The 15,800-nt window shown below is 34.8% G+C and overlaps 1 protein-coding gene across 1 annotated transcript in view; it reads right to left on the reverse strand.

Moving 5' to 3' along the window:
* Positions 1-15,800, reverse strand: part of CCDC73 (coiled-coil domain containing 73) — a 58,928-nt gene that overhangs the window by 8,040 nt on the left and 35,088 nt on the right. The window contains exons 9-15 of the mRNA XM_009479276.2: positions 14,699-14,827; positions 14,285-14,344; positions 11,861-11,965; positions 7,752-7,862; positions 5,690-5,821; positions 3,280-3,315; positions 1,564-1,732 (exon numbers count right to left, since the gene is read on the reverse strand). Of these exons, the coding sequence (XP_009477551.2) occupies positions 1,564-1,732; positions 3,280-3,315; positions 5,690-5,821; positions 7,752-7,862; positions 11,861-11,965; positions 14,285-14,344; positions 14,699-14,827 (742 nt within the window). The remainder of the gene's footprint in view (positions 1-1,563; positions 1,733-3,279; positions 3,316-5,689; positions 5,822-7,751; positions 7,863-11,860; positions 11,966-14,284; positions 14,345-14,698; positions 14,828-15,800) is intronic.

Genomic DNA, 15,800 nt, shown 5'->3' on the forward strand with positions numbered 1-15,800 from the left:
GTCTAGTTAGTGATATAACCTAGAGGTTTACTGTTTTATTTTTACAGTTTAAAATTTCCAAAGAGATAGACTCAAGATTAGTACTGATACTGGTTTTTCTTATCTTACATTACACACACAGGTCGATCAAAAAGTTACTGAAGATAAGTATTGTATTATGGTAACTTGCAAAACATAAGCTGTTCAAACAGAAAATATATTAACATTCTGTAGATTTTTAGATATGGCTTATAGTTGAAATATTTCCCAACTGATATCTGTCAGCATTATTATTGAAAGAGGTCTTCATTATGAAATTATAACACATACTTAATCAACAACATTGTGTGTCTACATAAAGTTTAATCCACTGGTTACTACTGGAACTGTATTTGCCTTTATTTTTGAAAGTGGCATTTTTAGCTAAATGGAGGACAAAACCAAACAAAACTGTTTAAGGGACTATGTTCATACCAAAAGGAATATGCTATAACTTGATGGTAGTGGGCCACTGAGGAATAACAAGCATTTCAATACAAGAAAGGTATTTTCCGAAACATACGCTCAAAGGCTGTGAGCACCGATCCTTTGAAGCAGTCACTTTGCCCTTAATAAGCTTTTAAATTTCCACTTATCTTTGCTAGATTTTAGAGACTGAGCATTAGAAACTAAGTACATTTCCTTTAGGTGGCTTCAAAAAAATAACTTACTGGAGTTACAAAATGAGGGGCGGCTGAGGGAACTGGGATTGTTTAGCTTAGAGAAGAGGAGGCTGAGGGGAGACCTTATCGCTCTCTACAACTACCTGAAAGGAGGTTGTAGTGAGGTGGGTGCTGGTCTCTTCTCCTAAGTAACAAGCAATAGGACAAGAGGAAATGGCCTCAAGTTGCGTCAGGGGAGGTTTAGATTGGATATTAGGAAAACTTTCTTCATGGAAGGAGTGGTCAAGCATTGGAACAGGCTGCCCAGAGAGGTGGTGGAGTCGCCATCCCTGGAGGCCTTCAAAAAAAATGTAGACGTGGCACTTCAGGATGTGGTTTAGTAGGCATGGTGGCGTTGGGTTGGTGGTTGGACTAGGTGATCTTAGAGGTCTTTTCCAACCTTAATGATTCTATTCTGTTCTAAAGTGGTTTGTATAGAAAAGTATTATGATGATATACATGAACAGACCATCATTGTCCTGTGCAGAACTATCACTCTCTTTCTGCCTTTTTCCATTGTTTTATGGGAAAGGGGGAGTCCTTGGTTTTGCTTCCAAACACTTTTATACACATTATAATTCTTCCTAACCTCTATTCACTACTTGAACTGGCATGCAGAACGAGTATTGCAACAGCTTGTGGGGTTACAGCACACAGATCTTACTTAATGTCCCAGGGCAGCTGCTAGAAGTACTGTGCTTTCATTCAGAGCTTTGTGAATTTATCATAGATTAGCATTACTGACACCAAGAATTTTACTGTTGTTAGTACAAAAACATTTAATTCACGATTCAAGCATTCTCTTGCCATACACTGCATCTGTAAACATTTATCCTTTCTTCAACAATACTACTTATCTCTATTATCCATGTAATGTTATTACTTTGTTCTATCTGTAATTCCTCAATGCTTAAAGAGTGGTCCGTTGTGGTTTTTACTTCAGTTTCTTCATCATGTTCAAAATTACAGTCTTTTCTTATTATACATTGTATACACTCATTTTCTTTCTGAATAGCCTGTACTTCACTGTCTTTCAAGTGTTCTTGACCACTCTAGCATAAGAAGGGACAAAAGATTATACATATTTTAATAATTTACTGCAGTCACTGATTAGATTTAAAGTTCAGGATTTAGATTTAAAATTATTTGTACAATTCTGATGGAAACCAAAGACCATTCACCTGAAGAATATAAAGTTAAAGTAAATGCAGGAAAAAAGCAGACTAATACCCTAGAAGAGTAGGAAAGAAATTAGGTCCTGCTATATTACAGTCCACGGAGAAAAGTTACACAGATTGACAGAATTTCTCAGAGGAAGGAATATGTGTTGTACATGTGCTGCCTGGATCACTCCCTCTGTCTGCTGGCTAAATCAGGGACCTGCTCAGTAATTACATGCAGAAAAAGCTTCTATGATTGCTAATTACACTCAAACACATGTGCATACACACACATATTAACACTACTTTTTTTTCTAACAAACCACGTAGGATTTTTAACTTCATTTCATAGGCAAATAAGGCTTATGAATTTGCAATTCCTGTCAGTCAGTTCCTCATTCCCTTCCAGATGGCTTTTTAACCTGAATTTCAGTCAAATTCAACAGCAGTAGAAGCTGTCTACTTAAAGTTTAGGTCAGTGGTCTACTACTGCAGCTGTATTTCTCTTTATTTTTGAAAGTTGCATTCAATAAAGTTCTGTGAAAACTGGGAGCTGAATAGTGAAGAAACACCCTAATAAAACTCCACAAAAAAAAAAAAAAAAAAAAAAGGGAAAAGAAGTTGGATCCTTTATCATCGTAAGCTGTTTGGCAGCTGAAGGCAGGAGCACATGCTGCCTCTTGCCCTAAAGATAGGATGTAACAGTAGGCAGATGTGGGAGGGAGCAGGGGTATTGCTTAGTCCATAAAAGATGTGAGACAAAGCTGAAGATACTTGGGTGACTGGAGGTGTTGCAAAAGGAAGGCTGGGTTGTGGGAGGGAGTTACATGCACTGTGCTTGGGCATCATATGTGTGGGGAGGACAGAGTATATTGCAAAATGGAGGGAGGTGCAAAGACAACACTGGTAAAAAATGGAATTATTGCAATGGTGGCATAGTAAATGATGTAGAATACAAATCTGCAGGAAACAATTTTCTACAGGTCACAGAAACATCCCGATGCTCCCAGCTTTGCTGATTTGGGGGAGGGAGGAGTCCTATGAATGGAGGAGGGTCCTAAAAATAGTTTTCCTCTGCCAAATACTCCACCTTCAATTTGAAGTTTCAATTGAAATTTCTCTTTTCCTCATGTTTTATTATCATCTTCCCTGTTATTCTGATTTGGAAATTGTAAATATTACATCCTTTTTGTTTTCTAAGTTTTTAATTAGTTAATTTTGCTTTTTGGCTACAAACAGCCTTGGCATCACATTTTCCAGCTTTTCTTTTCAAATACAAATACGAGAAATTTCCTTCTTCTTTCAAGAAAGGTGTAATTCTTTTATAAACTCTTGCTTCTAGGAGGTGGTTCTTTAGACAGAAACACCAAACAACACAACATAACTCTGCATGTTACTCTTTTGTACAGGAATAAAACAGCTACTACAGTGGAATATACCATATTTGTTGGTATGGGCTGAACTGCTGAATGCATCTGGAACAAACATGATAAAGTATTCTTAGAAAGGGAGAAAGGTTACATGATTTCTTTCCAGATTTTCAGATGGGTTGAATAAACCTAGTTTCCATTAACCTCAAATGGCTGTTCAGCCCTTCAAAAATAGGTCCAAGATGCATAAACTAAAATGCCTACATCTCAAAACGATCAAACCTGGATTTTAATTTTTTTCCGTGGGATTTAGTGAAAACGAACTAAGCAACATACATATACCTAAGATGACCTTTCCTTCAACAGAGTATTTCATACTACAAAATTCAAAACCTCAAACCCAGATCTCCCTGTACATATACACACAAAAGACTCACAATAACCCATTGCTAGGTGTAGCCCTATTCTCTAATGGTACACAGCTGTATTACAAATCATATTAAACTAAATGTGAAGCACGGTAAAGTTAAACTAAATTTCAATTTGAGTCTGTAGTGAGGTCTGACATTGTACCTTTTCTTTTAAAAAACGCCTTTGTTTAATTACTATTCCACAGGCGATCAGTATGAAGAAGTTTACATACATTCTAAATTTCATGCCCCACAAATAATTGCAGGGATTTCAGATTGCACTAGGTGTAAAAATAAATATATGCATATTTCCTTGCAACACTTGGAGCCACAGTCAAGATCTAAATCATAGCAAACACCTTGCCCTTTTATGTTTTACTAGACACTGACTCATTACTGATACAAGGTGAAATTCCACAAATTAGAATAGTCAATATGATCTGCTGCAGCTCCAGTAATTCCGTGTCAGTGTTTCACTGGAGTTTTGACTCAGCCTCACCTGCCTAGCTTTTGAAATCTTATGATCATACAACACAAAGTGGTATGGCAATTTGCCATAAGACAGTGTAAGATATATATTTAGAAGACATCTCGGACTTTTTGTGCATTTATGAGCATATGCTTTAAGCTTAGCTCCTTTCAAACACATAGGGTTATCTTAGTAAGCACAAGTACTGTTCATTGTGAATGACTGATTGCGTGCGTTGATTTTGCAATCTAAACATAATTCATGTTTCATTTGCATTCAAAGAAGCAATGATTTTTTAAAGTTACACAATTTGCATTATACCTTGTAGAATTCATACAGCTTTGGCAAGATGAGTACTCATTCCAAGTCTAACTTCCACTGCATTATTAAGCACACACCAGCAGATAGGTATGTGTATATATTCATGTGTGTATATGTATGTTTGTGAGCTATAAACACACATACATGCATTGTGAAGAACTTAAAATTAATTTTTTCCAAATTCTAAAATATTTTTACAGTTTGTCACTTTACTGACAATTCATAGAGTAGTTCTAAAAAAAAAAATCTGTCTTTACAGCCCTAGTGTCTTCCTGTTTTCCCAACACTGAGATCATATACATGCAAAATGAATTTTCCCTTTGAAGGATACTTCATTATTTGGATGTAAAAACTAATGGGAAAAAATGATATAACCTATACTCAGCTGAACAACAGAACACACTCAATGTGCAGGGAAAGTTTTTCTTATGGTTTATGACTCTTCCCATTTTTTCAATCTTATAAATAAGACTGGAATATACATTTGCAATTCAGTTTAAGTAAGGAATAACACATAGCTGCAGTGCTACATTCTCTTCCTGTTGCTCAGAAAAATAACCATGTGCTTAGCCACTTGTTGACTTCTCATATGTGCTCTGAATATAGAGCTCAACATGGATTTGGTTCACCCAGGAATGCATGCTCAATTCTAGTTAAACCTGCGCTGCGTAAACCAGTCTTTTACCTCCTGCATTCGTTACTTGTTGAGCTTGCTATGCCTTTGATGATTATTAAAGACGCTAAGTGAAATAAAAGTGGGGTTGTTTTAAAACTAAAACTGAAGACCTTAGATAATCTATATGCTGATAAAATGAATCTTCTGATCTGTCCCATGTTACAGAGGCTGAAATTAGATCCTCTTGAGTGGAAGTGGACTTGCTTCCACATTTCCAGGGAACTGACATACGTATGAATTCAAGGAGTCTGCCACAGTATTTAAGAAACATCCATGCAAAATCTGTTTGTGAAATAGGATTTAGAAAAGATAGACTATTTAAGATAATTGCTATCTAGTATGTATAAATTTATTAATGAGGTAATGAACATCTCAAGTTTCTATGATATAAGTGCCCCTCTGGAAGAAAGGGGAACATTCTCCAGGTACAGTAAGTTTTAATGGGATCTTGGATGATTGATTACATTAGATAAATTTTTAGGTTTAGCGATGTCAAAGGACAATCAGTGGACATGACAGCCAGATTAGAAAAAGTGTCATGTCTCTCATTCTCTAATATTTTTATGGGAAATGGAAAGTACTGCAGCTATTAGAGACACTCACCTGCAGATTTTCCACTTGCTCAGAATGCTCATTTCCCTGAGGAGGATGATAATCTTCAAGATGTCTACGAACTCCTTTAAGGGAATTCAGCTCATTTTTAATAGTGTCTATCTCTCTTCTCATATTTTCCTCCTGTAATAATTGAGGGTACACAGAGCACAAACACAGATCTTTACTGCATGTCCGAATATGTAAACCAGTATTTTACAGGCGAATCAACAGCTTAGCAAATTAAAAGTAAATCCTTAAAAGAAAGTATAGATGCTATGGAATTTCCTTGTGCAAAGTCCTCCAAATTTCCTTGAGCCCCTTCATTCAAACCAAAATTTTACCACCATAGTACACTATACTTTTTTTTTTTTTTTTTTCATCATTTACTTCAAGTAGCAATGCATAAAAAAAGTGAGATTTGTATTTGTAGCTTTCTTCCTTTTTTGGCTCAAAGATAAACATGCTAGTCAACATTCATTCTCTACCTACATTGTAAAGAAACTACAACAGCAAATAATTTGCTTGGCACTTTGCTTCTGTAAATAGCCTCAAGCATCTAATGCTTCTTCAGTGAGTATGTAACAATTAAATTTTTGTATTTAGAACAAAAAGGATGGTCAAAAATACAAGTTGTAAAAAGAACAGAAGGGCAATTTTACAGAAATACCTTAATTTAATTTACAAATATTTCCAGAGCAGTGTGTAATGTTAACATTATCCATGATGATGCCATACTTGAAGATATTAAGAGACCAAACTTCTAGTTAGCCATAGCAGAAGTATGGAGAGAGAGGAAAAAAAATTATCTTCTAAAGAATAGTTGCAAACATTGCTGAGAAATAAGCAGGGCCAATTCCCATGTCTATAATGGGAAACTATGGCATAAGACTCTCCTAGGAACCAGGGAGATCAAATCTTCTCAGGGCAGTGAGCATCAGAACAGTTCAGCTATTTTGTAGTCTCATGGTTGCAGTCGTCTCCACAGAGGCTACGCTCAAAAGAGTTAGCTTTAGACAACAGGATTACAAAGACAACTTTGCATTATTTCTCCACAGCCTCCCTGAGAATATATCTACCAAATTCAAAATCTTCCTGGCAGTAGGTGCCAATTATGGAGAAATAAAAAAGACAGACTTAAACAAATGCTGCTTAGAGTCTGGTTTCCACACGCGAAACAGATCTTGTCTTATTGAAGAAGTATTATTCTTATTTGTAAACATGCATTTCTTATTGCAGACAATTTTCACAGCTACAGTATTTTGCTAATTATTTTGGATTAAATAATTACTGAAGTATTCTTTAAAAATAATGAAGTAGTAGAAAGAATGGCAAATACTGAAGACAAATGATTGTTTAGGTGTACACAGAGGTGAATTCACTGAGAGGACATACAGGTTGTTACCTCTTCTTATCCCCTTTCACCCCACAGTCCACGCTGAGTAATTTCTGTCAAATCACGACCTCTGCTTTAATGCAAGCCTTAAGTATCTCTACCTGATTCAGTCTGAGGTGGCTTTGTTTTTTTTTTTTCCTGGGCATATGGCCCTTCAGAAGTACCTTTAGTCTGTGTCACTTCAGTCTAGGTGGGTTTATGTTCATTTTTTACTATATGACAGTTTGCTCATAGTTTTTTCAGGGTGCAAGAGTGCAGCCTCGAAATGCTGGTATTCTCTGAATAAGTTGTATAAAAAATGGCAAATTTTCTGAAAAATACATAAAATTCAATGTAAATTAAAAACTAAATCAGCTTCCATGTTCAGGTGATGGCAAGTGTGTAATTCTGGAATATTTTCAAGTGCTAAATTCAAGGTAACACCTAATACCCTGGCTCTTGCTTTATAGAACCGCAGGAAGTGCACTGACCTTTTAGAGCACAGAAGTCAACATTTCTCCTAAATCTACCTTTTAAAAATATTCTTTTCTAGAACAATCTGCATTATTGGAAAAAAAAATTGTTGTTTTTATTGTATTATTTCTGCAATATTTTCGTGGCTTTTAGGAATTACCTGAAATGCTTGATGACTATTTCAAAAACCTTTTAATACTCTAACATTTAATTTAATAAACGTACATCTTTTTTCCAAGTTCTTAGTGCTTTCTCATGCTCATTCTGAAGATTAAGGAACTTTTCTTCATTTTCCTTTGCCTTCTCCCTTTGCAGCTCATTATCTCTTTCAAGGGTCTGCAATAAAATTAATTATCCAAAAAATAATCAATACTGCATTAATGAATTTTGATGTGTTTTATGTTGCTTGGACCTTTGCTTCTAACATGCTGGAAGTGCCATACAGATCAGTGATAATGTGCTATCTCAACAATAATTTTCATAAATTAACAGAAAGGTGCTTATAGTTTAGCTAACAGGAAACAGGGGGAGGTTATGAAAGAAGAAATGGCTATAAAAGGGTATAAAAACACTTGCCATTATTCAGTTTCACTGCATAAGTTTTAATGTGCTGAAAAAGTAATATAAAGTCCAGAGATGAGAAATATGAAATGTAGCACAATCTAGACCCATTGTACTTAAAGAAAAAACTACTGTATACTCAAAGAAAATATTTCTATTTTTCTGGTCAGTTTTTCTGTCCTAAGTTGTTTATTATCTTATAAACTGTATAAACTTTAAATTCTAAAACATATCTACTGGAACATGAAGCATACGTCTGATTATCCTTTAATTTATTTTTATTAGATCACTGAAACAGAATAGGAGTACATTAAAATAATAGTAATATTAAGTTTTATACTATCATAATTGTACTTGCAATATTTTTGGGTTAACTCTTTCAGCTTTACTGTGCTAAATTAAAGCAGTCTTGTGTAAATCAGCAGTAACTTCACACACATCTCAGGTACTGTTGGAATTTTTATCCTATCGCATTTTTATAGCAAACAATATGGAAGATAAAGGACTTACTGCATCCATTATCTTCTATATAGATGACACAAATAGATTTGATAACGCAAACTTAACTTTAATGCATGTAGCTATATGACCAGCTACATATTTATGACTCTGCTGAGCTGCTTTGAAAGTCCACTTGAAAAGTGTTGTTATGGAGGCAATGCTCCAAAGCAATTCCTTTTTACTTAATCTTTTAGGTAAAAATGAGTCTACTTCTTGATTCACTTAGCATCAATTTTATAATGCCTATGTCAATTTAGCCACACTATTCATACAAATATATTTTACAGGTTTTAACACTAGGAAAATTCAGACTACCTTGCATTTTTATACACATGGAAAAAGTTATGCATAAGAATATAACGGATCTTCTCTGACAGATTATATAATTAAAAAGATGAGACAATTCATCAATACATTGTCTGAGTAATTGCACTCTGATGTAGCGCCTTTCATCCAGCTCTATAAAGTAGGAGTCCAAGACCTCCCCTCTTTGATAAACCTGCTCTAACTCCAGCGATGCTTTTACTTGCATCTCAAATGCAACCTCCTCCAAGATGGAATATAATAGTTACTCACAGCATAGCTCTTAGGGCAAAATATGAGGAGTATCAGATGAATAGAACTGATCATATGTTAAAGCCAATTGTACAGAGAGGGGAATACCTGAATTCCTTGCATTCTCAGGTATTCTGTCATCTGTTAAAGAATTATAACTTGTTTTTCTGAACTCATAAGGACATTGGCATCCTAGCGCTAAGTATGGACAGACAGAATGAGAAAGGACAGTATGATCCTTCTTGAACCGTCACCTTGCAAGTTTAAGTATTCTGTCATCTTAAGCCCAAAAATAAGGAGTAATTTTTTGTAAGCATAAGAATAAAAATATTTCCATGAGACTGTACAATCACTCCTTCCATTTTTCTATTATTCTGAAGAAATTCTTTTTCTTCATGAGCAAGGTCCACAAATTTGACACAGATGTAGGATAGAGCATCTTGGTTTTGAGAATGCACAGAATACTCCCACAAAACTCAACTGAGACCAAATCTTAGCTGATCTTAAGTGCCACAGTGAAGACTAAGAGGGAATATTTACATAAAACTAAGTATTGAGGAGTCCTCATATAGTCAACATAGATTTCAAAGGTTGAATCAAGAGCCTCTTATTGGTTATCCATGTCTTGTAAAACAAATCTAATCTAAAGTACTTATGCCTGCAAGAAATTACCTTTGAAGACTACACTGAAGCTTTGATGACTAGAAATAGTTTGTCCTGTAGTTAGAAAAATAGAAAACTTTAACACCTTCCCAATGTCTAATATAAACAGGACCCAAATCAAAGCAGGCCCTCTAGTTGGAATTAGTATAATTGGAATCAGAAATCAATTGTTGGCATGTATAGGTTGCAAAACAGAGACTTGTAATCAATTCATACCTTAACAACAAGAAAACAAGCTATACTTTTCTTACACTTGTAGACATTTATGTGGAGTCTTCAAAGATAAGATTCACAAATACCATTCACAGTTTTAGCTGGAGCTTTAAGACATACTATAAACTTTATCTGAGATGGGAAACAATAGCTCAGAAATACTATCGGAAAAAAGCACTTTTAGAATACACCTGCTATTCAATAATCCTGACACACAGATCCTAAAGGGCCCCCTGTATTATGAAAGTCATCATCGGTGAGGTTATATACCAATTAAATTATCTCAAGCTTCTGGTTTAATCTACAAATTAATTTCAATCATCTTAAAATAAAAGGCACATTACCATCTTACTTCAACAAAAACAGTATTGTTTGAATAGCAAGTAATCCACCTGTTTCACTGGACCCAACATATAAACAACAGGTTACAGAAAATCATACTACTTTAGGCAATTCTGCAGCCAAGGGACTGTTAAATTAATCTTTGTAAAACGTTTCAAACATGCTAAAAACCCACAAACCTTTTCCCATTAAACCATGCTTTGTCATTTTAATTTTTTTTTTCTTTTTTTTAAAAAGAGCCTATATACGAAGGAGGAACTGGAGACTCTGAAGATTCATAATGAATTGTTGGGACTGTTCTCCAGGTTGAGAAGCATCTCTTCTTGGGTTCTAGAACACTCTGAGATCAAAGAATTTTAAGTCATGAAAATCCAACACTCTAGACTAATATTAATATAGGAACCTAGACATCTGAAATCAGTGACTACTCTTTCTCTTCCAGTCACTACAGCTTTATCCAGTACTACAAAGCAGGTACTTTAAATCCAAGTGAAATTTTAGCTAGTTTCTGATGGAGAACATAATGCATCTTTAACCTTACTTATTTCATCAAAATGCAAAATTCATTTATTTATATTGTGGCAGAAGGCAAACTGCTTACATCTATTAAAAGACAAAGTAAAGGCTTATGTGAAGTGTATCCAATTTCAATTTAGCATAGAAGCATTTACTTAGAAACAAAAGTATACATGCACACAGAAAGTTTAATTTGAAATTAACTGAGATCCTAGTTCAAAACCATGGCCTCACAGACCTAGCAAAGAATGGAATAGTTGTGGTTATGTATGGGCAAATAGCAGATAATAATTATTAATGGTCTGATTAATGGTTGTACCTGAACTCTGCATGGCACATCTGACCGGCACAGACATGACCTTAATCTTTAGTGCACTGTGGGCCAATCTGACTGCTAGTGTAATTTAGAATCTAAACTGTTCTGAGCTACTTTTACATGCTCAAAGAGGAACTGAGGAATGCAGCAATGCTCAATACACTGGAGACTGTGTGAGGATACACAATCTCCAGCATATTACCACCTCTAGCACAAATACGACACGAGACGACCCAGCAAGAAATGGCTAAGGTTATGCTCTCTTAGGCCCTCTGCTCTAATAAAACTGGGGACAAGCTCTGGCTATGAAGATCTGAAATTCGAAGTATTTTCCAGAAAATAAACTTATACCTACCTGAAAATTGTAAGACACAAAAGTCATAAAATCTTTTGGTTTCAAAATACTTGAAAGCAACCCCCAATATGTTCTGGTTTTCCCCTCCAGAAATGGCTGATATGAATGGCAACCGTGATTTACTTTAGGGGGAGAACTAAAAGAGGGAAACCATAGACTGCGCTTCAAGCTTCATGCTGACAGTTAAGGAGCTGAGGGAGCAATGGAAGTGAGGTCAAAAGTTCTGAAAAGCATACAGATGTCTTTAACAGCCCTGGACTTAAAAAATACATAGCAGATAGTAGCAGCTTGTCTAATCAAGAAAAATCTGACCTGATACTCTTCTTTCAGTGCATTTAATTCACTTTCCATTCTAGCATTCGTTTGGGTTATTCGTTGAAGCAGCTCCTGCACACATTGTAGAGAGCTGAGAATTTCCTTATAAATACAAACAAATTAAGATATATTGAATAAGATTTTGTTTCTGAAGTTTAAACATTAGATAATTTATGTCTTTTAGATTAACATATTTATTTTTTCTTCTGCCAGTGTTTACAAAATCTTGTATATAAAAATGTACTCCAACATCAACATTGGGGAAGGACTTGTAGGAAGAAATCAGAACAACTCTAGGTTTTTCTGGCCTTTTGCCTTGGAGAAGATAACATTATTATAACTTATTATAACTTACTCTTTTTCAGAGAATTTTCTTATAACTAAAATGAACAATCCATTGATACTTTAAACATACTTCAGTGCAATCTGAACAAAATATATCAAATCCAACCCCGCTGTGTGTTTAGTTAATCTAACAGAATCATTTCATGGTACCATATTGCAGTTCTGGAAAATATGGAAAATTGCAGTGAAACTATATGACAGGCAAGTAATCACTTCCATTAATGGATCACCCTTATGTGACATTATTCTGTATCTCCTGAATTAAATCTTAATAGATGTGAACTACCACACATAAGCTTTGCATCATATGGTGCAAGCACATCAGATTTTGCTGTCACTATCTGAATTATTGCGGTACCATCATCAAGACTATATTGTTACTTCAAGAAGAGTAAGTCCTTAAAAAAGAGCCACCCAAAATGAGTTGATTAAGGTGGTATAGATTTACAAACCCATGGGTGCTGCCATTGAGTTTGTTGCAGTTAGCTGAAAACATGGATGGAATGGAGACACTCATTTTATATTAAACACTACAAAACACATTTCCAAAGATTCAAAGAGGGGATGATCTAGCCAAGCCAATCTCTACTCCCTAAAGACCAGAACAGCAGTTACTAAAAGAAGACCTGCACAGGAAAAAAACCTGAGTTTCAGGCAGAAGACAGTCTTAAATGTGCTCAGTTGCTTCAAAATATGAGAGAAGAACATATTATTAAAACAAAGTACTTTCATATACTTGCAAAGAGCTTTCAAATTTATCTATTTTTGGCTCTATTGTATACACAGATACAGCTATCTACTAAAAATAAAATCATTATTTTTAGTGTACTCTCATTCCTTTTCATACATGTATACTCTTATGCAGAGATAAATAATATTTTTGCACTGAAGCTTAATTTATCTGTAGTTCAATTTTACATCTAGAAAACTGACCACAGAGATGTGGAATGGCTTGCCCAGTGTCATCTGACAGGTCGGTAGCAGAGTTGGCCATGCCTTTTAAATCTAGTACAGTGTTCACTCAACTAGACAAGATTGCTTCTCTGCATACAGTTCAGTGTAAATCAGCTATAATTTAGATAGTATATTCAGCCTCAGTCCAAGAACCACTGAAGCCAACATCTTCAGTTAATCCAGATGGTGAATTTATAGTGCTCTATAATACAGAAATCCAGGTCTTCTAACCCAAGTTCTGGGAGAAAATACGAAGTTCATCTCTATATTTGAGCCCTCCCCAGATTTACACCAAAACCCTCAATATGTTAAAACGAGCCAACCAACCAAACCCTAGCAATTCACAAAGAACAAAATAAAGAAACAAAACAGAATCCTTCTCTTAGATAACACATATCAAATATGCATATGAATTATGCTACAAGCACCTCCGTATAAATGCTTTTAGTGCATTCAGGGCTGTGGGAATAATGAGGCCTGAGTATGTGTCTCATTTTTTCTCTGTGCTTATTGGCAAGTATTTTTAAAAAGCAAACTCAAAATGCAAACATGCTTTTACAGATTGGAAGACTGCTGCTGGATTAGCCTTGAATGAGTGCTCAGTGGTTATACAAGCAAGCTACTGCTTTTGTCCCTCCCTGCAAGCAAGAAGGATACGCTTCTCTGACATGTTCGGTTTGTATGAATGGAACACCATTTCCTTTGTATATGATTGACACGATTCCAATTTTACCTGGTTTCAATAACAGCAGTATTATAGTAAACTGTTGGCAACCAGAAAGCAGAACAGAAAGCATGTTATGCAAACCTTATTGCTTATTTGTACTGAACTGATACGTAAACAACTACTTCATGGGTATACCAAATTTCTCCCATCTGAATTCAAAGACAAAAGTTAAGACTTGGAATAAAGGGTCAAACAATGTACTTTGTTTTGCTAATACACTTTATAAAAACTGAGGAGTAAGATGCCATTTATGTTAGTATTAAAATATTTCTGAAGAGTAAACAAGTGAATTTAATTAGTTTTAATAGCTTAGTATAATAATTTAAGACACTTAAATATAAAATATAGCACATATTAAGTGATGTTTAAATAGCAAAGTTGTACTAAAAACTCACTAGCTTTTCTTCTTTGATGTGAGTGTTTTCTTCTTGAACTTTTTTGCTAACTGCTGTCTCCTTAAAAAAATGGGCACAAAGAACAGTAAAAGGCATTTAAAATTACTGTCTATTTTCTTTAGCAATATTGTATTAATATGATATTGTGAATCATCATGAGGCTATTTAAAGAAACTGAATTATTTTGAAATGTCTTCTTATCCATATTTTTTTTACCATATTATACTGATTTTCATCGCGTATTTACTTCCCTAGAAAAGGTTGTTCTGGAAATAGTTTTGTTATATTGTATATGCAGTTAGTAGAAAGGAATCACTAATCTGTACACATCAGAGAGATCATTGCCATGAAGTTTGCTGAATGAAGAACAGAAAATATTCACCAAAAATTTAATTTTTTTAAATTCCAAAATACCATTCTGATTTTTTGTTGCAGTTCTTGAAACTGTTTTTCCTTTGCTGCAAGATTGATGTTTTCTTCTCCCACCCTGTACTGAGATGTGACCTTGGACCTTATCAAGTCTGTAGTTACTTTCTTCAGTTCCTTAACACAGGAAACACGTATAAATAGTTCATCCAGTATAGGCATTGCAATTCAAAACAAAGACAAATCTTTTAAACTATCCTGAGTCATGCCCTACTTTTAAATAATGTATGGAAACAACAGAATAAATTAGACAAACTGAAATTCATAAGACTGACTTGCTAAACTTTAAACTTGTCACATGTGGCTAAAAGTTTATTTTCAGAGATAAAATGTTGTTGTGCTAATTTTACTCTGTTTGAACGATTTATGATACTTAAGCATTTTGTTATTTTCTCTTCCAAGAAGTATATTAGAAGTGGACATTGAATTGGTATTGGTAAAACCTCCTACTCTGAGAGATACAATAGGAATAAAGTACCCATTATCACTACTGTATATGTTCCTGGGAATCAGGAGGGGAAAAAAAGGAAGAACAGTGACTATCTGGTAAAAACAGGAACTGACTATAAATTTGGAGGATCTTTGCTTTTCCTGAAACATTAATTACTTAATCTCAGGAGAATACTAAATTAATTTTATATTAGAGGCTTCTATAACATGATTTCCCATCTAAAATATGCCTTTGATTTTATAGTCTTTACAATCTTTTAAATATCCTGCGCTTTTTTTGGTATCTGTTTTCTAACCAGTTTATTCCAAGCTCCTAGTGCATCACATAAACAGCAAATGCTTTGATCTCATTAAATTACAACTTATAGTTCCTGGAGTCATAAATATTGTGCCCTGTTCTCCCCCACCCCTCCCGTTCTGGTACAAGGTAGTCTGTTTAATATCGCTCTCTCCTTGAGCGCTCTGACGTTTACTCAGACAAATAGCAGAGGTTATGAATGCTGTTCACAGATAGTATCAAGAATTCTTCATGATGCCATAGTGGTGAACCAAGCATTCAGAATGGTAATAGTTTTATCTAACAACTAAGTTTGGTCTGTTTAACTTTTCTTCACAAAACTGGAATTCCATCTTATCACAG

The sequence above is a fragment of the Pelecanus crispus genome, chromosome 6 (assembly GCF_030463565.1).
Source record: "Pelecanus crispus isolate bPelCri1 chromosome 6, bPelCri1.pri, whole genome shotgun sequence".
Classification (NCBI taxonomy): domain Eukaryota; kingdom Metazoa; phylum Chordata; class Aves; order Pelecaniformes; family Pelecanidae; genus Pelecanus; species Pelecanus crispus.